This window comes from Dipodomys merriami, unplaced genomic scaffold (genome assembly GCF_024711535.1).
Source record: "Dipodomys merriami isolate MVZ:Mamm:240054 unplaced genomic scaffold, mDipMer1.0.p SCAF_5, whole genome shotgun sequence".
NCBI classification, from domain to species: domain Eukaryota; kingdom Metazoa; phylum Chordata; class Mammalia; order Rodentia; family Heteromyidae; genus Dipodomys; species Dipodomys merriami.
In genome coordinates this window covers 26,160,195-26,181,285 of record NW_027206068.1, presented here as the reverse complement: position 1 = coordinate 26,181,285, position 21,091 = coordinate 26,160,195, and the positions used below count along the sequence as shown (strand labels likewise).

The 21,091-nt window shown below is 40.6% G+C and overlaps 1 protein-coding gene across 1 annotated transcript in view; it reads left to right on the top strand.

Annotated features, from left to right (window-relative positions):
- The first annotated feature begins 414 nt into the window (after positions 1 to 414).
- Positions 415 to 21,091, top strand: part of Prkar2b (protein kinase cAMP-dependent type II regulatory subunit beta) — an 83,656-nt gene continuing 62,979 nt past the window's right edge. The window contains exon 1 of the mRNA XM_069996239.1: positions 415 to 882. Coding sequence (XP_069852340.1) covers positions 570 to 882 — 313 coding nt within the window. The 5' untranslated portion in view covers positions 415 to 569. The remainder of the gene's footprint in view (positions 883 to 21,091) is intronic.

Sequence of the window (21,091 nt, the reverse complement as noted above, 5' to 3'; positions counted from 1 at the left end):
CAGTACCGCTCGTAAGACTTGGAACAAAAGACATCGCCCACATTCACCAATGTAACTAGGTCCTGGGAAGCAGAGAGCACGCCTCTCCGGGGCCGAGGCTGGAGTCTGGGGTGAATGGAGGGTGGATGAATGGCAGACAGGTGGACGACCCCGCGGCCCGGCGGCCCGGGCTCGTGGCGGAACGCCACCGGCCGCCCGCGTGCCTCGCCCCGCAGCCCGGGGAGCCCCGGGTGTGCGGTGCCCGCCCGCGGGGTTGCCATGGTTTCCAGGGGCCACGTGACGCGGGGGCGGGGCGCGGCGGGGAAGGGGGAGGGAGGCGCGGCCGCGGCGCGCGCGGGAGGAGCCGGAGATGCTGCCTGCCCTCCCGGGGCCGCGCTTTCTCAGCTGCCCGCCGCGCCGCACGGAGCAGCCGCGCGCCGGGAGCCGCGGGCCGGGCCAGCCGGGCCGCCGGGGCCCAGTGCGCCGCGCTCGTCGCCAGTAGCGCCGTCTGCGCGGTGGGCGCCGCTTCCCAGGCCGGACCCGGGTGGAACGAGGGCGGCGCGCAGGCGGCCCGCCGCGGGAGAGGCAGGATGAGCATCGAGATCCCCGCGGGGCTGACGGAGCTGCTGCAGGGCTTCACGGTGGAGGTGTTGAGGCACCAGCCCGCGGACTTGCTGGAGTTCGCGCTGCAGCACTTCACGCGCCTGCAGCAGGAGAACGAGCGCCGGGGCGCCGCGTTCTGCGGCCGCGAGCATGGCAGGACCTGGGGGGACGCGGCCGCCGCCGCCGGGGGCGGTACCCCCAGCAAGGGGGTCAACTTCGCCGAGGAGCCCATGCGCTCCGACTCCGAGGACGGCGAGGAGGAGGAGGAGGCGGGGGCCGCCGACGCCGGGGCGTTCAACGGTGAGGTCGGGACCCCGCCCCGCGCCCCTGCCCCGGAACCCCCCGCTGCCCCCGTCCCCGCTGCTCTCCGCGGGGCGCCCGAGCCCCGCAGCCTCCCTCCCTCCCCACCTCTCCCCGCGTCCTCCGCCTTCCCTGCCTCCCCGCGGAGGGTGCCCACCCCCTCAGCATCCATTTCTGTCTCTCCCACTCGCCCACCTTCCCACCCCGCTCTCCTGTCATGCCCTCCCCTGCCTTCCCCTCCTCTGAGATAGGAGAGAGATGGAAAGGTTAGGGGGCCGCTTCCCTTGGTGTCCCATCGGCACCCCCATTCTTCCCAGGCCGGTTTGGGGTGGGATCTGCGGGAAGGAACAACTTTCCCTGCGGTTGGAGCTATTCCTCCCGGAGGATGCCATTGTACCCTCCCGCGAAGGGGGCCGGCCGGCCCGCTGCCCGCTGCCTCGGCGTCCTCATTCAGCTCTGCAGTTTATTAATGGAGCGGCCAGAGGGGCGGGGGGCGGGGGGAGCCAAGAGTGTCAGATGTTATCGTCTTTTCTGTGGTCAGGATGGTAGATTCACCAAAAGGGGCGTGAAATCGGCCTCACTGGGGGGTAAAACACCATTTCTGGCAATAGCTGTGACATTCTTGGAAACAGTAATTTATTATTTTCCCATTTACCAAAGACTGTGTCGGGATGGTATTTTTGGACACCAACAAAGGATCTTATTTAGCCTGCCACCCATGGGGTCTTTGGATGGAGGAAACAGGCTAGAGGTATAGAAAAGACATCTTGCACGATTTGGTGCTTTTTCTCCAACCCCCCCCCCCCAAGTGTGTGAAAAACACCGTAGGAAGTTTGTTAGTTGTCTTCAGATGGAAAACCAGTGAGTAATTGTAAAGACTATGCCAGACACTGAAGCTGGAAAGAATGAATGGGGGACAAAAAGGAATTTTCTCAAATAGCTCCTTTTGGCAAGTCCCACCCCTTGTGCTTACAACCCCCTTTCCCTTCCACAAAAAGAAGACACGGGCGTTTACAGCCTCTTGTATTTACACAGCATGGCTAAATCCCCTTTATTATGGTATCCCAAGCTAAAATGCCCTGGTGTCTGACTGTTTTCTCTTTGTGGTGTGAGGAAAGCCCTTATGCAGCATTGCACCAGCGTTTATTTATTCATGCTCCTTACGGTTTTTGTGCTTTCATACAATGAAAACATCTTAAAGTGTCATTGGATTTCCTTGTTTCCCTTCCTAGGAAGATATTTCATTCCTTTGCAGAATTAATTGCATGCTGAAATGGGTAATGAAGCGAATGAAATTTGTTGGCTTGTCTGAAACAATCACAAAAACCCTGGAAATGAGTGATCCCTGAAGAGAAGAGGGAAATGTGCTACTTAAGGTTTTAATTTTGGACTCTTTAGTGTTTCTAAGATAGGCTAATTGTTTTTTTTTCCAAAAAAACAAAAAATAATCACGTTTTCTGACTAGAACCGAGAAAGATAGAAGAACATCTTTTGCAGAGATGAGAAGGAGAAACCAATAATGGATGACACAGGAAGGGCAATGGCATCTTCTACTTCTTTTATGCTCCTGACACACGTGTGCACACACTGGCATGCCCATACAAACATACACACACCAAGGGGAAAAAAGCACACATTTCCTAAACTGGAGGAAGCTAATAACTAACGGGCTTGATAAAGAACCTATATATGTCCTGTATAATATAATTGTTAATAGGACTAAAATATTTTGCTTGTATAATGCTTCTGCAGTGCTTTGCCTTGACCATCCTACTTTCTCCTTATCACAGTGCATGATGCACAGAAGAGAGGTAATGTTCATTTTATAATGAACCATTAAGGAGCAGGGATATTTTATATGGCTTTATGTCCTTCAAGGTACTTTTACTGCATAAAATTACTCAATGTGAGTTATTTAACATATACTTTTAACTGGTTGCTCTATTTATACCTCAGCCCTATTCTCAAAGACTTAAAAACTTAAAAAAATTATTTTGGTGTTGGTACTGGGGCTTGAACTCAGGGCTAGAAGCTTCCCCTTAGCTTTTGTGTTCAAGCCTGGCAATCTACCACTTGAACCCCAACACCACTTCCAGCTTTTTGTTGGTTAATTGGAGATAGGAGTCTCAACAGTCTGTTTTGACCAGGTTGGTTTCCAACTAGAATCCTCAAATTCCAGGCTCCTGAGTAGAAACGATTACATGTGTCTGGATGACTTGATTTTTTCTTTTATTGCAACCAAATACAGTTGGATCATCAGCACACATATATGGACACATGTATATCTCAAACTGCGAAGATAGTATTGCCTTCACTAATTGCAATACCTAATTAATTGTCAAAGTAAATTATGTTGACTTACAGTTTGAAAACACTTAATTGTAGGTTATAAAGTGTTTGGCAGATTTCTTTGTAATGGATCAAATAGTAAATACTTTAAACTTTGTGGGGAATCACATGGTTTCCATCACTTTTTTTTTCTTGCCAGTCCTGGGCCTTAAACTCAAGGCCTGGGAACTGTTCCTGAGCTTCTGCTCAAGGCTGGCACTCTACCACTTGAGCCACAGCCCCACTTCTGGCTTTTTCTGTTTATATGGTACTAAGGAATTGAACCCAGGGCTTCATGCATGCTAGGCAAACCCTCTACCACTAAGCCACATCCCCAGCCTTCCATCACATTTTTTAAAAGCAGCCCTTTAAACATAAACTCCTTTCTGGAGGTTGAAGTTGTACAAAGCTGACTGCCACCAAGTACAGTTAGAGTTGGGAAAAAAGTCAACGGAGTACTATCAGAGGGGAAAGAACATACCAGAAATAAACCTAAGAAATATAAACCTATCAGTTTAATGTTTACTTCCAGAAAAATGCCAAAGAAAATTGCCAGACTCTGGGTAGTTCTCCTGGCATAGGAAATAATCCATGTTGGAAGACAAGTCAATTTGCTGTGACACATCACAGCTGGTCAACAATATGTAAATTTTCTTATGCATTTACAAGAAGTTTGATTCAGAAAAGAACATCACCTGATACCGTTCTTGGAGAACTTTTTGAAATAGGCTGGGTGGAATAGATCTTCTCTCTCTCTCTCTCTGTCTGTCTCTCTCTCTCTTTTCCTCTTCCTCCTCCTCCTTTATCTTCCTCTTCTTCCTCCTCCTCTTCCTCCTCCTCCTTTTTTCCTCCTCTTCCTTTTTCCTCCTCATCCTCTTCCTTCTCCTCTTCCTTCTCTTCCTCTTCTTTTAAAATCAGTAGATACCTGAGATTTTTCTGAGGCCCATGGTTTCCTGACTATACTTTGAAAAACATTGAGCACTAGATAGTGGTGCTTCTAATGTCTCTGTATCCTAATAACAGTATTCAAAAAACCCTGCCATTTTTGACATTTCTGTGTGTTAGGAATGTCTCAATGCTTAAGTTCATTATCCCAGCTCCATGAGAAAGGAGAGGCTGCCATTTGTACAGTTTATCATAGTGAAACAAATAGGCCTCACTTCACCCCTGTCCTTTTGACTACCAGGTTTATCTGCAAGGGGCTGTGTGACTTGTACTAAACCTGTCAAGCTCTCCTTGAGACTCTTAATGTATTTTATCTTTACAGCTTTGGAAAAGAAACTTGCCCAAGGTCATATACAGAACTAGTAGACTAGCAGAGCCTGGTTTTTCACCTTGGTCTCACCTTGAAGCCCAAGACCACTGGGAGTTCTTAAATTTGTTCCATGGGCTCACTGGTAGATCAGATTTTCCCACTATTGGTAATGGTTTGCCTTGTTGGTTCATGTCTTGTTCCATGGCTCCCTTTAGTAATAAGTGATGGGATTTGTTATTGGTTGGTAGTAAAAGACAATTTTTTTTATTATGAACCTGGTTCCCATTTACTCACATAAGGATCAAGTCTATGATCTTGATGTCATAGTATGAGTATGGTGATTTAATTAAGCCAAGCATCATTTAACACAATCTGGAAAATTCTGATCTGGTCCAGAGTTCAATGACTTTTGAAGGTCAAGTGGCATGCCAGACATGGCAATAAACCTAATAATCAGTTGGGTGAAGGTGGTCTTTATTACCTCTCCCCTTTCCAAAGGATCCTTCCCTCTGTCAGTATCTTTTCCTGTTCTTCTCCTATTTTCTATTTGTAAGGTCAGATTATTACTTTCTGTATACTATCAATTAATTCTGGCTTTTAGGCAACCTTTGGGATGTTAGAATGAGAGTAGCTTTTGGTGGCCCTCTCCTGGGAAACTTTTAAGGCTGATAGAAGCCGGTGTAATGATAAGCTCTTGGCATCTGCTCTGCTTCTCTTTCTCAGCCTATAGGAAGCAAATAAAGCTTGCATGTTACTTCCAGAAGAACAGTTTTTCTAAGCCTGGAACTTATTGAAAGACTTTACAGTGGATCAAAGAGTTGGATCACTACTTATTTGGAATACAATCTATAATAGTTAATAGTTTTATTTGTAAGATCTTGTGTTGTTCAGAATTTTAATTGCCAGAACTGAAGTAAATACAATTTAAATTAGCCTGAAGAACTGATTTGATAAAAAGAAAATACCAAGTACACAGGAACATATGTAGAACCATCAGTATAATAGAGAAAAAAATTAACTGCTTTAATAAAACATAGAGAAGAACTACTTTTCTACATTGTGGAAGATCTAGAATCCAAAATAGATACAGGAGCCAGAAATGTGGAACCATATTGTTTCAAACAGGTCTATCAGTGTCAGTATCTCTTCCGTACTCAGTCCTAGTCATGTCAAGTGTTTTGAAGAACCTTCCCTACCCTCAACTTCTACAACTTAAAGGATATGTGGAAAATTTTACAAGGTATATAATTAAGATCATGCAGAATATCAAAACATTTGAGCTTGTAGTTATGGTGGATGGATTAAGAGAATTAGAGCTATTGATCATGAGACACCTTGGGTTACAGGAGAGTTGAGAAGAATGTTCATCATGCTTCTGAAGGAGTTTTCTTAGGACATTATGAGCAAATACTCTATATCTTCCAGACACTGAATTAGAAGGGCTATGTTTTACTTTAACTTGCATAAAAGTCAGAAGTGTGTCTGAAATAGTTTTAGTGTTATCTAAAATGAGGCAGCAAAACTGTAGGATAATAAACACACCAGCTTCCCTGGACAGAATACAGGTGGAAATGTCCGTAACTGTTTCAATTCTTTTACCTATTGAACTCATGATCTAACTGATAGCAGGAGATTGTAAAGAGAGGGGTGGTTTAAAGACTTGCTGTGTTGGCTGTTGGTTGGCGTTGCCTCCAGATGCTCTTTAGTAGGAGCCTGCATTCTCCCTGTGGCCAGTACAGGTTATGAGATAAGACAGTCAGCTGTGTTAGCACTGGCTCATGTAGACTAAAGATTTGTATTTTAGCAGTTACAGTTATCTTCTACAACTGACTGAAAGTTAGGATACTGTTTTAAATATATATTATCAACCTCCCAAATACATTTAATTGGTCAAAAATAGTCATTAAAAGGCGTTTAAAACATGAACTTTAATTCCAGATGCTTCTTTTGTACAGGAAGGTTTGTTCTAGACCCATTGATGTGTTGCTGTGCTCTAACTTCTTGTCTCATAAAGGGATAAGTGGGTGAATGTGTGAGGTCCTTTGGACAGTATGCATATCAAGCACGGATTACGCATTAAATAATTTAGTTGATGGTATCTGCTCTTGTAGAAAAGCAGTTTCACTGTGTTGTGTAGAAGTGAATCTAGGCTTTGTACCTTCAGGAGAGTTGAAGTAGAAAATTGGTTTATAGTGTAGTTTCACTTAGGCTTCAATGTATGTTGTACAGTAGTAAATGCCACATTCTTTTGACTTAAAATTTATAGCCCAGGACTCCAGGATTTTGTAATTAAGTCTTTGATGATGTCTTTGGCCATTAGAGATTGCTTGATAGCTTTAAATCCTCCTGAAATGGATTACATCACTCCCGACAATGGTGAACTGTTGAAGTCATTATTTCTGTTGTGAACATGACTTCATGGTTTAATAGGTATAGAAAATATTTCAAGTTAGATGCTAGTTGTGGCTTTCAGTACATAATTTAGTCAGTTAAGTTGGGATATCAAAGAATTTGAAATAGTGTCTTTCCTTTCCCACTCCTATCCATCTAGTACTTTGTGCTTCTGGAAAAGGGGGCGAAGGGAGAAAAACAAGTTAAGGGCATCTGTGAAAGGGAGAAAGAGAAGGACGATCCACTGGAATTTGGAAAATGCTAGCAGCTCCTTTGGGCACACTGTAAACTCACCTAAACAAAACTGAGGTTAGAGTTTCTCTTTTTCTTTTTTTAACCTAGGTTAGAAATCAAACTCTGCAGCTATTACTTCACCTAAGGTAGTGAGAAGCTTTTCATTGGTGGTTGCAGTAGCAAGTGATGTGCCCTGTCCTGGAAGAACAGGAGTCAATATCCAGTGGTTATTTATCATTACAGATCACATTGTGTGGCTTCCTGAAAATTCCCAGCTGTCAAGATTTTGTCACAGCTGTGCTGGAAAAAACAAGCATGTTTCTTTTTCAACCATGCAACTATCACCAGGAGTCCACTGGATCTGTCAATTAGGAGTCTATTTATGACTCCTTACAAAAGTCATTTATCTGCAGCAGTAGAGGTAGTGAGGACCCGGGGTGAAGGTTGAGGGTTGATGGAGTATTTCAAGGGAAGGGATTTGCTGCATGGTCCAGGTTAGGTTTCCAGAGTCATAGCACAGGAAGGGAGCTGAGATTTGAAACCTGGGACAGCCGGTAGGGAGAAGAAAGAAATGAAAAGTGGATAGCAGGATGCGGTGCTTTTTCACTTCCTGTGTGTTTACTGAGACGTAATTCCTTCCCTTTTTTTTCACTATTTTCTTTTTGTTGTTTTTTGGTACTGTGATTTGAAGTCAAAGCTTCATGCCTTCCTTCTAGGCTGGTCCTTTGTTATTTAAGATACCCCCTAGCCCTTTTTACTTTAATTATTTTTCCAGATAGAGCTTCCTGATTATGATCAGAGTTAACCTTGGACCATAGAGTTCCTCTCTTATTTCTTCTTCATAGTTGGGATCACAGACAGGGTGATACAACAGCTATGTGCTACCATATCTGGCTTATTGATTGAAATGGAGTCTCACTAACTTTTTTGCCCTAGCTAGCTAGCCTTGATCCTCCTGATACCTTGGGATTATAGATGTAAGCTATTATACTCAGGCTTTCTTTCTCTTTCTTTCTTTCTTTCTTTCTTTCTTTCTTTCTTTCTTTCTTTCTTTCTTTCTTTCTTTCTTTCTCTCTTTCTTACTCTCCCTCCATCTTTTTCTTCTTTCTTCTCCTCCTTTCTTCCTTCCTTCCTTCCTTCCCCCTCTCTTTCTTTCTCCCTTCCTTCCTTTCTGTCTTTTTCTCTCTCTTTCTTTTTTTCTTTCTCTTGTGGCAGCACGGTGGCTTGAACTATTTTGGCTTTTTTGCTTTTGTCTAGCACACTAACTCTAGAGCTATACCTCCAGGCTGGCATTTTACTAGATACTTAGAGATGGAGTCTTTCATATTTTTCTGCTTGGACCAGCTTTGAACTTCAGTGCTCTAGTTCCCTATTACAAGCATGAGCCACTGGCAATTGGCCCTCTTTTTTAAGGCAAAAGAAATGAGTATTCACATAAGTTACTCTCTATGTTTAAGGAACACTCCTTTTTCTGGAGATTGTCCCAGCAGTCCTATATATGATTTGTTTTGTTGAGTAGTGATGAGGCAGGTGAGAGTCACAGGTTCCTCACCTAAATTTAGTAGGTCTTAGCCTTGTATTTTTAGTCTGCATAAAACTATCAGGAGTATTTGGGGTGGCATTTGTTATCTTACATATTATGAATTCTTGAATCAAGTCTGGGCTGAAGAAAAGTACTTTTGTACACTACCTTCAGAATTTCCATTGTTTTGCCCTTTGATGTTTGTTCAGTGCAGTGAAGCCTCATATGATACTGTTTTTTTCCTTTAAATTTTATTATTAAGTAGTTACACTAAGAGGTTACAGTTCATAAGTTAGTTTCTAAGTACAATGAATCCTGATCAATATCACCTCTTCTATCCCCCCCTTTCCCCACCTCCTATCCCTAAACTATTTTTATATCAGTTGCTTAAGAAGACGCAATGGAGCTGACTGCTAATAGTTCATACCTATAATTCTAGCTACTTAGGAGGCTAAGATCTGGAGGATTACAGGTCCAGGCCGGCTGATGCAGAAAATTCTGTGGAATTCTATTTCTAAAATGCTGGACCAGAGATGTGGCTCAAGTGGTAGAGTGCCAACTCTTAGCAGGCAGTTTAGCAAGTACTAGGACCCTGAGTCCAAGTCCTGATACCAGCCCAAGAGAGCAAGAGAGCAAGAGAGAGAGAGAGATTAGGTCCTGCTCTTGAACTGTGCAGTCTTAGCCAGACTCTTAGCTGTCACCACAAAACCCACTGTGAAACTCACTGTAGTGCCCACCAACATTTTATGGGAACAAATTTTGTATCTCAGAAATTCAAATGACTCAGACTGTTCCATTATGTAATTATTTTGTGGAAAGAATTTGAGCTAAGATTTTCAGGTCATGGCTTACACGAAAACAAAACAATCTAAAAAAATCAGAAATATAAACACAGTTGGTGCAACATTTATAAATGTCTCAGCAATAGATTCTGCCATGTGTAGCTTAATATGTTTGGAAACCAAAAAAATTTATTCCAGTTGCTGCTGTTTAAAAAACGTTGCTTAATTTGAAAAATAAAAAAGACAAAAGGTCAAAATATAAACACATGTCCCACATAAAAGTGAAGCCAAGAAGATACAGTTACTCTGTATCCGCTTGGCTGGGGATTGACATTGTTTAATTTACATTAGCTGTTCCAAGACAAAACAGTTCATGGGAGTGATATTGAGGGAAGATTTTTTTGGAAGGAGAGAAGAGGAAAGCTTCCATTTATTTCAATACATTTTAGACCCCAAAAGCATCTTTTCAAAAGGTCATGTTGAATTAAAACATGACTGAGGTGTTTCAGAATGGAACAGCTGAAATCTAATGTTTGTTAAATAGTGTCTTTTAATTTAATAATAACTATTGTTAACATTTTGGGTTGTCTATTAGGTTTCTGATGCTGAAAAAGGCTCATTGCACACACACCATTTAGTTCTCTCCCCCACCCCTGTAAGTGGTGGAGTCAGGAATGGAACATGGCAGTTAGTTTCTCAGACCTGTTTATTTCTCAGGACACCCTTATTAGCAAAATGCACTCGGGTCGAGTATATTCCTAGTATGTCTTTTGTAAATTTTACACATGTACCAGTGTATTTATTGTGCAGTTAAGAGGGCTTCCCAGCCTGTGAAAAGGAAGCAGTAAAAAGTTATTGTAGGGCTGGATGTAGCTCAGTGGTAAAGCACTTGTCTAGCAAGTGCAGTGCTCTAGGTTTGATCCCCAGTACCAAAAGAGAAAAGACCAAAAAAAAAATAGTTAAAAAAACCTGAAAACAGCAGTTGTAGACTAGCTCTTGTCTCTTCTCTGGCCTTACAGGATTGCCCTGTGTACTGCCTCAAGGTAGGTAAACTCCATTGTGGGACTACAATGCCAAATTATACAACTTAAGGTAGAACTCTGTTAGCTGTGTAAGGTAGCTGTGATCAGCTTTGGTTTCCAGATTTAAACTACTGAATTATGAAGGACCTGTGTGGAGGCAGGATTCTGTGTGTGTGTGTGTGTGTGTGTGTGTGTGTGTGTGTGTGTGTGTGTGTGTGTGTGTGTGTGTGTGTGTGTGTGTGTGTGTGTGTGTGTGTGTGTGTGTGTGTGTACATACTCCTAGGTAAATGTTTGATTCAACAGCAGTCAGGTGGACTATAAAAGGAAATCCTGTCCTAAAAGAAGGATTTAGGAGGGTGTGAGTCTGATCAAGGTACACTGTGTGCATACTTGGACATGTCAAAATAAAACCCTTCTGCACAACCAATGGATGCAAATAAAGTCAGCTTTTAAAAAAGAAGGAACTAGGAAATAAAAATCATGTCACTTCAGTTAGGAAGAGACAGACTTTTCCTTTTAAATCTATATTCCTGTGTGTATGTTCTACTCTGGCTGAGATGGTCTCATTTGGAGATGAGACCAAGAGAATGGTATGTTGCAGGTGTTAATCTTTAAAGTGTCAGAATATCAGCCAAAATGAGAAGAAAGTTGATACTTTAAACATGATGAAAAGTAGGTTTTAAAAAAAATCCTCTAAAGGATAAAATCACAATTTGTAAGGTAGATGACATGGTGGTAAATTGATACAAGTAGATAGTCTTGTCTAAGTTACTCTCTTGATACTGAATGCCAGGCTCTCTCTTTTTACCAAACCCCATTCTCTTTCCCAAGGTTAGTTTCAGAGGTTCTTGCCAGTTTCCCTCAGTGATACTGATAGTGATGATATGGTAGGGTGGGTATACCTTAAGCACTGGAAGGAGTGCAGATCATGTCTCACTGTAGATAGCAAAACCATTCACATACACACACGCGTGTGCGTGCACGCATGTACACTCCCTCCCCAAGGTTTTCATGTGTGTGGTCACTTCACTTTGCCAGTAGTGGTGCTCAAATATTTTTTAAAATTATAATTCAATTAAATACTAAATGTCTAATGGGAAATGTGAATATGAATTTAAAATGGCTAAAATCTTTAGACTCAAATACTTTAAATAGGCTCCTAATACTAGTCTCCTAATAATCTTATATATTAATGATGCACTTCTAATATATTTTAATGAAATATTTTAGTCTGTTTTGGGTTCGTCTTATAGATTGAGACTTCATTTTATCTTAAAAAAAAGGCATTTTTGTCGCTGAGCCTGACATTGGATCATTGTACAAATAAATGCAGAGGACACAATGCATGGATTTTGTCTTGCCTGTGAAGATTTCACATTCTGGTGACAGTTGACATTAGGACCCCACCTGAACCCCTTCCATTTACCTGAACTCTGCTGAATCTCTCCCTTTCTTGGGCATCCTGCCATCTTGTACCTGGCTACCTTCTTCCCTGTATGGCACAAGTCCTGGCCACCTTTCCCAGCCCTCTTGCTCTTTGGAACCCTCTGCTTTTCCTCTAACTCTTCCCTGTGGCCGGGCGCTGGTGGCTCACGCCTGTAATCCTAGCTACTCAGGAGGCTGAGATCTGAGGATTGCGGTTCAAAGCCAGCCTGGGCAGGAGAGACTGTGAGACTCCTATCTCCAATAAACCACCAGAAAACCGGAAGTGGCGCTGTAGCTCAAGTGGTAGAGCACTCGCCTTGAGCTGAAGAGCTGAGGGACAGCGCCCAGGCCCAGAGTTCAAGCCCCACGACCGACAAAAAAACAAAAAACAAAAAAAAAAACTTCCCTGTGTAAGATTCATATTGAAGAGTTCATCCTCTTCCCGCATCCCTTTACTTAGGTGTTCTACAGGCAACTCTAGATACTTTTGTCTTATATTGTGAATGTGTTATCTTCTACCTCATTTTTTTCTGCACACTCATTTCATTCTTGAGAGCTTATTTAGAGGTTCTAGCAGGGGAGCGCAGCTACTCGTATACCCTTGACCCAAGACCAGTCCTCTATGGAGGATGGCTGCCCTCTTAGACCGAGCATGCTTTGAGAGGGACGCAAATGGAGTGGTGAGGCAGGAAGGGGACACCCGCCTAGCTAGCAGATCAGCCTAATCAATCCTGGCAATCAATGCGGGTACATGTCGCAGCCAGATAGCCCTCACATCCATCATTTTATTTTATTGGTGTAGCCAGATCACCTTCACATCCATCATTTTACTATTTTGTTGTTGTTCCTCCACTAATTTGCTAAATGTAGTCATTAGAGACCCCTTTCTCTTGCCTCATAATTTTTACACTTGGTAGTTGACTGTTAGGAAAATACACACACACACACACACACACACACACACACACACACACACACACACACACACACACACACACACACACACAGATTGCTTGGGCTGAGAGTGTAGCTCAGTGGTAGAGCACTAGTCTTGCATGTGTAAAAACCTGGGCTTGTCCCCAGTGCTGAATAATGTTTTTAGTTGCTGAACATTTGAGTGTAGTGACATGAAAAATCTGAAGTAGTAACACATACTTTAAAAAACTATGATTTTGCTTCAGCATGGACTTGGGTTTGAATCCTGGCTCTGCCATTTTGAACTTCTGGGAGGTTGAGTGAATTGTTTATGCATAGTGCTTACTTCTCTCATTTCCAGAATAGGAGTGGTGATAGTACAGATACCAGAAGATTCAAAGAAATGAGCTAACAGTGTTCAGGATGCACTAAGCATTATTCCTGGGGTCATTCAAATGAACAGCCAGTTTTACAAGTCAGTGACAATAGAAGCCTTAAAAAAAAAAGAAACTTAGAAATGTAAGAAACCAACGATTGCTTGCAAGGCCTGCAAATAGTACTTTTAAAAGATTTATCAATGATAATGTAAAAGTGAAGTCTTTTAATTTTTTTTATCTGTGGTCCAGAGCTCAAGCCCTCCATTGCACTGGAAGCTCTAAGTAAATGGTCTGCTTTTTTTTTTTTTTTGAAGTAAAGAAACAATGAGGTAAAGCTTTGCTTTATTTTTAACATGGTCTTGTTCCTTCAGAATAAATATTAAGCTTGTAGGATAAATAAGTGTGTGTGTGTGTGTGTGTGTGTGTGTGAGAGAGAGAGAGAGAGAGAGAGAGAGAGAGAGAGAGAGTTCTAAGCTTATAGTCTTATTTAAGCTTTAACAAGTAATTTTTAAACCACTTAGAACTGAGTAGGTAGGAGTACTGAAAATAGTTGTTTATTTAAATAAGACAGATGCTTGTAGCAAAAATGTGCATATGTGCCTGAAATACAAATTAATTGGAAAAATTGGTTGCAGTAAGTGGATAGCTTGCTGCCACTTCTTCATGTCATAATATTTATAGAGGTAAGCTCATGGTGAGACAGATTCATAGCTTCATTCTACATTAGCTTGTTTTAAATTTTATTCCTAAAAGCCACCTCTCTTTGTTTGTTCAACTACAAATTGCTGACATCACAATATACTTCTAGAACGGAAAAAAAGACCTTGTGGAGGTTTGCTTTTATACCAAAAATCACAAGTCTGATTTTTAAAAAATTGACCAACACCACCAACTAAACAATACAAAGAAGACTTTTGGTTCATAATAATTAATTATAATAATTACCTTATAGTTCCTTTTTAAAATAGTCAGAAAGGTGTTTTCATGTTTTAATTTTAACAAGAACTCATTTTTAAAAACAATACTTTGGGGCTGGGAAGGTGGCTCAAGTGGTAGAGCGCTAGCCTTGAGCTGAAGAGCTGAGGGACCGCGCCCAGGCCCAGAGTTCAGGTCCCACGACCGGACCCAAAAAATAAAAAATAAAAAAATAAAAATAAAAATAAAAACAATACTTTGTGAAAAAGAATTTAGAGGCACATTTAACATTCAAATGCAATGTGAACTCATCTTGTTGAGTTGAGAGTAACTGAAGTGAGAGATTTTTACAGTCAAAAGTAGAGCTGATTTTTTTTTCTCTTTAAAATTCAGGGTGTACCCAATATACATAGAGAAAAGGAGACTAAAGAATATTTATGAATGCCATCCCCCTGGTTCTAACTAATTTTAGCATTATAGTACCCTTCAGATTTTTTTTCAATACCACATACAGAGTACTTGATACATAAATATTTTCCTTGCATAGTTTTGTATTATTGCTACTTAGGCATTTTCCCCATTAATTACAAATAGTGCTATTATTAATATATTCCAAGTTTACATCAGTCACACAGCATGAAAGCATCTTTTATGTAAATTACTGTCCTTCAACAAGTACTTAAGGTGTTATATTGATTCTTGTAGCTCTAGTTTATATATACTCTCTTTAAATAAACACTTTAAAAATTCTTTAGTGAATATTTTAGTTGTTCCCAGTCTCTTCTTGGTATAGTATTGTAGAGGACTATTAGGGTGTGTGTGTGTTTCAGTGTGTGCATGTGTGTATTTGTGTGTGTGTATTTGTGTTCATATGTGATACAGATATTCTATAGTTTTTTAAAGCATTTTCAAGGTATGGTCTGAAGATCCCTGGAGAGTATTTATCTTTCACACCCAGACCTTCTTAGTGTCTCCATAGGATGAAGATAATAATTACCATGATAATGTTTATATGTATAGTTTTCTCTTATGCTCTCAGATGTATGCAGTGGAGTTTGCAAAGGGCACACATTCTTTGATACTGTGAAAGACCAAATGCAGAAGCAGATATGATAGCCTAACTCTAAGCTGTCATACTACATATGGAAAAATATAAAACTAAGTCATTTTAAGTTTTACTAAATTTTGTTTCTTTTCGAATATATTGCTTTCTATCAAAAGCATACTTATAATGTCATTTTTGCTGTTTTAAATTACTTTTTTTAATTTTAATTTTTATTGTGAAAATACTGTACAGAGGGGGTACAATTACATGGGCAAGATAGTGAGTATATTTCTTATCAAGCATTGTAGCCTCCTCCTTTGTTTCCCCTTCCCATCCTCCCCCTGCTCCCCCACCCAATCCTCCCCCCCCACCAAAGCTGTAAAGTCTGTTTTTCCACATAACGACTTGTACATCTCATTGTTACAATGGATCCACCTGTATCCCTATTTAAACAATTTATTTTTTCACTTCCCCTCCACAAATTATACTAATCTTAAATACAGTGAAAGCAGGGGTTATACCATGAGAGAGGGACATACAAAGCAACAAAGAAATAATCTTATAAATGTGTTAGAAACAATCACCTGAAAGAAATAAACATTTGAATACATATCTTAGGGTTCATTTCCCTAACACCAACTTATCTGACCTTTTCTGCTTGACTCAGACATATACTAGTTATTGCAAATAAGGGAAACCATGGGACCTAAGTTTCTTTGGGCCTGGCTTACTTCACTTAATATAATTTTTTCCAAGTCTTTTTATTTCCTAACAAATGGGGCAATGTCATTCTTTCTGATGGAGGCATAGAATTCCATAGTGTATATATGTTTTACATTACTTTCAACTTCTAATATAATACATATTAGTGGATATACTCAAATAAGCAAAAATTTTTGGTGCCAGTCCTGGGGCTTAAACTCAGGTCCTGAGTGCTATTACTGAACTCTTTTGATCGAGGCTAGCACCCAACCACTTGAGCCACAATTCCATTTCTGGCTTTTTGATCATAAGTGTCTCATGGACTTTATTACCTGGGCTGGCTTTGAACCACATTCAGCCTCCTGAGTAGCTAGGATTACAAGCATGTGCTACCAGTGCCCAGCAGTTTCTAGGAACGTAATACAAGGAAGTCAAGGTGTTTTGAGGACTGCGGCTCCTGGGTCTGTTTCTGAGCATGGAGAGGCTGCTGGTAGGGCCACCATCTCTGACTTCAGCTCACATTGTTGTGTCTGCTCACACAGTGTGGCACCTGTTTGTGTTCTCAGCAGATATGCAAGTTACTGGTTCTTCAAGATAGCATTGGGTACAAAAAAAAATCACATAGTACATTAAAAACAACAACAACAAAGAAAGACCTCTTGTGTCCATATCTTGGGTTCATTTCACTTAGCATCATCTTATATGGTCCTATGTACTTAGCTTTTGAGCTTTTCTGCTCATCTGATAAAATTATCCTAGATGTACACTAATTATTGCAAATAAGGGAAACCATGGGACCTATATATCTTTTGTCTGGCTTACTTGTTTCCTTTGTATGCTCTTCCCCCTATGGTATATCCCCTGTTGTCACTGTACTTGATTTAGGTACCCTGTATCTTGTATATACATTTGTCTAATTTGGGGAGGGGAAGGGGAATAACAGAACACTGAAATAAGGACACAGGGTGACCCATTGCAACAATGATACCCACAAGACAGTATATTTGGAATGAACTTCACAACTTCAGGCAGGGCGAGGGGGGAACGAGGGCGGTGGGGGAGAGTAGGGATAGTGGGAGAGCAACAAGGGAGGGGGTAACAATGCTTGACAAGAAATGTAATTATTGCCTTACTCATGTAACTGTAATCCCTCTGTACAGCATCTTTACAATAAAATAACATTTTAAAAAAGGTAGCATTGGATGTTGTTAGATATTTTTTTTTGGTTGGTCGTGGGCTTGAACTCTGGGCTTGGGCACTGTCCCTGCGCTCTTTAGCTCAAGGCAAGTGCTGTACCGCTTGAGCCACAACACCACTTCCACTTTTCTAGTGGTTTATTGGAGATAAGAGTCTCACAGACTTTCCTGCTTGGGCTGGCTTTGAACTGATATCCTCAGATCTCAGCCTCCTGAGTAGCTAGGATTACAGGCGTGAGCCACCGGCGCCCGGCACTGTTGTTAGATTTTTTAGATTTTTTTTTCTCCTTTGTTAAGTGTAGTCTCATTGTGAGTTGCATTTGCTTTTCCTTTATTATCAGTCATGTTGAATACTTTTTCTTATTTATTGGCTATATTTGGTTGGTTGGTTGTCTGTGAAAATCTTCCTTATTCTTTGCATTTTTTTCACTATCTGCCTCATCTGGTCCCTAATCCTGTATTGGTAATATACACTGAAAAAGTCCTCTCTTAATCTTGGGCTTGTCTTTAAATTTTTAAGTAAAAACCTTGGGTCTCCTTTCTTTCACTTTATTTTTGCATTTATAGTAACTTTCATTTAATAAAATTTCTTAATCTTAGTGTAGTTAACATGGATCCTTTCTCATTTATCTGTACTTTTTATGCCCTATTTAAGGAATCTATCTACATCATACTAAAAAGCATCCTCATTTATGTGTAGACATTTAAAAGTCTTCCATTTCCTGCTTAAAGCTTTACCACATCTCTGATTTGTTTTTATTTGTTGTATAACATAGAGACTCTTCATTTAAAAAAAAATGTACCACTTACTGGCAAGTTGTTTTCCCCTTGGTCTTCCTGTTGTGTTTGAAACAGAGCTTGCTATGTTTTCCAGGCTATCTTGAACCTCTGGGCTCAGGCGGCAGTGATTCATGTTCCTCAGACTCTCAAGTAACAGGTTTGCAGCACCATTCTTGCCCAACCCCCTTTTTGTCAATAGCAGTTTGAACTTGGGGTCATGAGCTTACCTGCTCACAGCTGGTACTTAACCATTTTAGCCATACCTCTAGCTTGGCTTTTCACTGGTTTTATGGAAATAGAGTCTTGGGGACTTCTATGTCCAGGTTGGCTTCAAACCTCAGTCCTCTATGTGTCAGTCTTCAGGCCTCAGTTTCCGAGGGTCTCTTAGTAGCTAGGATTATAGGCATGAGCCACTGGTGCCCATTAGTTTGTAAATGTCAAGTATCCATAGATATGTCAATGTAAAGTCACTATCCTATTGGTATATCTGTTTTATTTTATCTTAATAGGATTTTTTTCTAATGGTCTTGATATATGATATAGTAAGTAACTCTCATCTGTTTACTTTCAGAATTACTTAATTATTTGGAGGAAAGCTATTTCTATAGAAATTTTAGGATACACTTCGATAATCTTTATTGAGAATTTTATTGGAGTTGCCTTGACTTTAGAAACAGAATAGACATTTTATTGATACTGAGTTTTCCATACATGAATATGGTATCTTTATTCTGTTTTCATGATCTTAAATGAAGTTTTGTCATTTTTTCCCTGAAAGAATTTGCCTGTATTTTCATATTCACAGGATTTAATCATTTTGGAATTTCTCCTATTATACTAATCTATCACTACTAACAACATCAGTAAGAAACTACTAAGCGTTCAATAATAAAATGACCCAAATCTAACAGAACCAAAAACTTGGGGCATATCTCTAAAGAGGACACAAATAACCAAGAAATATATGAGCATTTTAACTACAAGGAAACACCATTAAACACATACAAGAATGGCTAAAGTAAGACATAAATTAGGTTGGCAAAGATGTGGACTGATTAGATAGATCTCTTCTGTATGGCCTGTGATAACATAAAAGGATGTATGCCTATTATGACCCAGCAATCATAGGTTCTGGCATTTACTCAGGAAAAATAAAAGCGTATTATTACAAAACTTCTGGTGTAAGAACATCTATAGCCCAAACTGAAAACAACTCAATATGTACATCAACAAGAGAATGAATAAATACATAAATGGTGTCATATTCATAAGAAACCTCACATTTACTTACATGAAGGTCAAAGCAAAACTAAATGGTTATGTTAGAAATGCTAACAGAAATTGCTGTGCGATAGTACAAACTGTACCCAGATTATAGATACTTTCCAAGGTGTTGAAATGTTACTTGGATGGCTGAATACATTTGTCAGAACTCACTGAATTGTGCATTCATTGTATGTCAGTTTCACCCCAATTAAGAAAAAAATTGAGAAATGCAATTGTTTTATACTCTGGTGATACTATAAGATATGCCATTGTTTTTATGGGGGACTAAAACCAAGATTATATCCTCAGATTATGTAGTGGACATGAAATTGCTCTTTAGTCCTTGGGGAGAAAAAGCCAAAGGCTAATCGATATCCCCTATTTTAAAATCTATTAGATGTATTCAGTCAATGCTGTTTTAATTTATGAGTTTTGCAACGTTAATAGATGTATACATGGCACTTTCATTAGATCCAGAGGGATTACTTTACACAGATCATTCCTGAAAGGCTTCTCGTGTGGGGAACACTGGAGGTCAGGATGGAGTGGCAGCACATTTTCATCCAGTGCAGATACAGGGGAGGTTGTTGAATTTGGGTATTTTCTCTGACTGTACTTATATGAGTAGGCCAACTGTTACCACATCCCCTAATTATCTTCTCAGTTAACCTTTTTGGGAAAGTTTTGTTGGGACTCTATGGCAGTATTCTTCAGAGCTTTTGGGTCCTCTGGTATTATTGTCTGGTTGAGATCATTCACTCTCAGAAACAACAGGCTTCTATGTTCTGCCCTTGGCTCGTTCTATCTGAGCATTGGAAGAGAAAGTGTATCACATGGAGAAGGAGGGGATTGTGTGTGTGTGTGTGTGTGTGTGTGTGTGTGTGTGTGTGTGTGTGTGTGTGTGTGTGTGTGTGTGTGTGTGTGTGTGTGTAGACCTACATATATATAGAATGTATTTAGCAACCTTTTTCCTGTCATAGTTCCTACCATTTCGGTGTGGGGTTGCATAAGACTAGCCATTTTTAGGCTTTTCTTTCTAAGACTGCTTTCTGGTTTGTTACTTATTATTACCTTGACATTTAATAATATCTGTTATATTTTGAGGAGTTTGATTTATAAATAGAAGGAAAATGGTATGTTTTTAGTGATCATTGAAGTTGGTACTTTCTACAAGCCAACTGTGTTTTGTGTCACCTTCAGCCATCCTTGATGTGAGTAGGTGGTTGGACACCTATCCTCGCTCATGTTGTATACTTGAAAAGGAGGAAGAAGGTGATCACAGATGCCCACCTCTCACAGTTTTCCTTATGCCTAAGAAGTGCTTTGAGGCCCATGGTTTATAATCTGTGTCTCCACAGGACTAGAACAGGGAAGTATTGGGTTGGAGAATCCTCTCCAATTGTGGTTCTGTCCTGGTCCTCCTCACCCTCTCTTTGCCCACCCCTCAGACTAGTTCTCAGTTTCCTAGTCCCCAAGTATCTAGAATACAGCACAAAGACTTGCAGGAAAGTGGTGAGTATCTTTAAGCATTTATACAAGTGGCCAAGGCTCACCATCCTTTAGCAGAAATATAGAAAACAAATGGTATTTTCAGCACCAGGAATTTAACATGTATAAAAATTATACCAGTTGTGTTTGTTAGGTTAATTAACAAATGTATCAGCATTTTTTGCTGTTGTTTATTTTCTTGTTTTTTTTACTGATCTTTTTAAAATATTAATTCTATATTAGTTCAAAGGTGAGCCTTATTTCCCTTTGACTTTTGAAGCATAGGCATAGAAGAAATTAATTTATTCTTTTTTTTTTTTTTTTGTCGGTCGTGGGGCTTGAACTCTGGGCCTGGACGCTGTCCCTCAGCTCTTCAGCTCAAGGCGAGCACTCTACCACTTGAGCTACAGCGCCACTTCCGGTTTTCTGGTGGTTTATTGGAGATAGGAGTCTCACAGTCTCTCCTGCCCTGGCTGGCTTTGAACCGCGATCCTCAGATCTCAGCCTCCTGAGTAGCTAGGATTACAGGCGTGAGCCACCGGCGCCCGGCTGAAATTAATTTATTC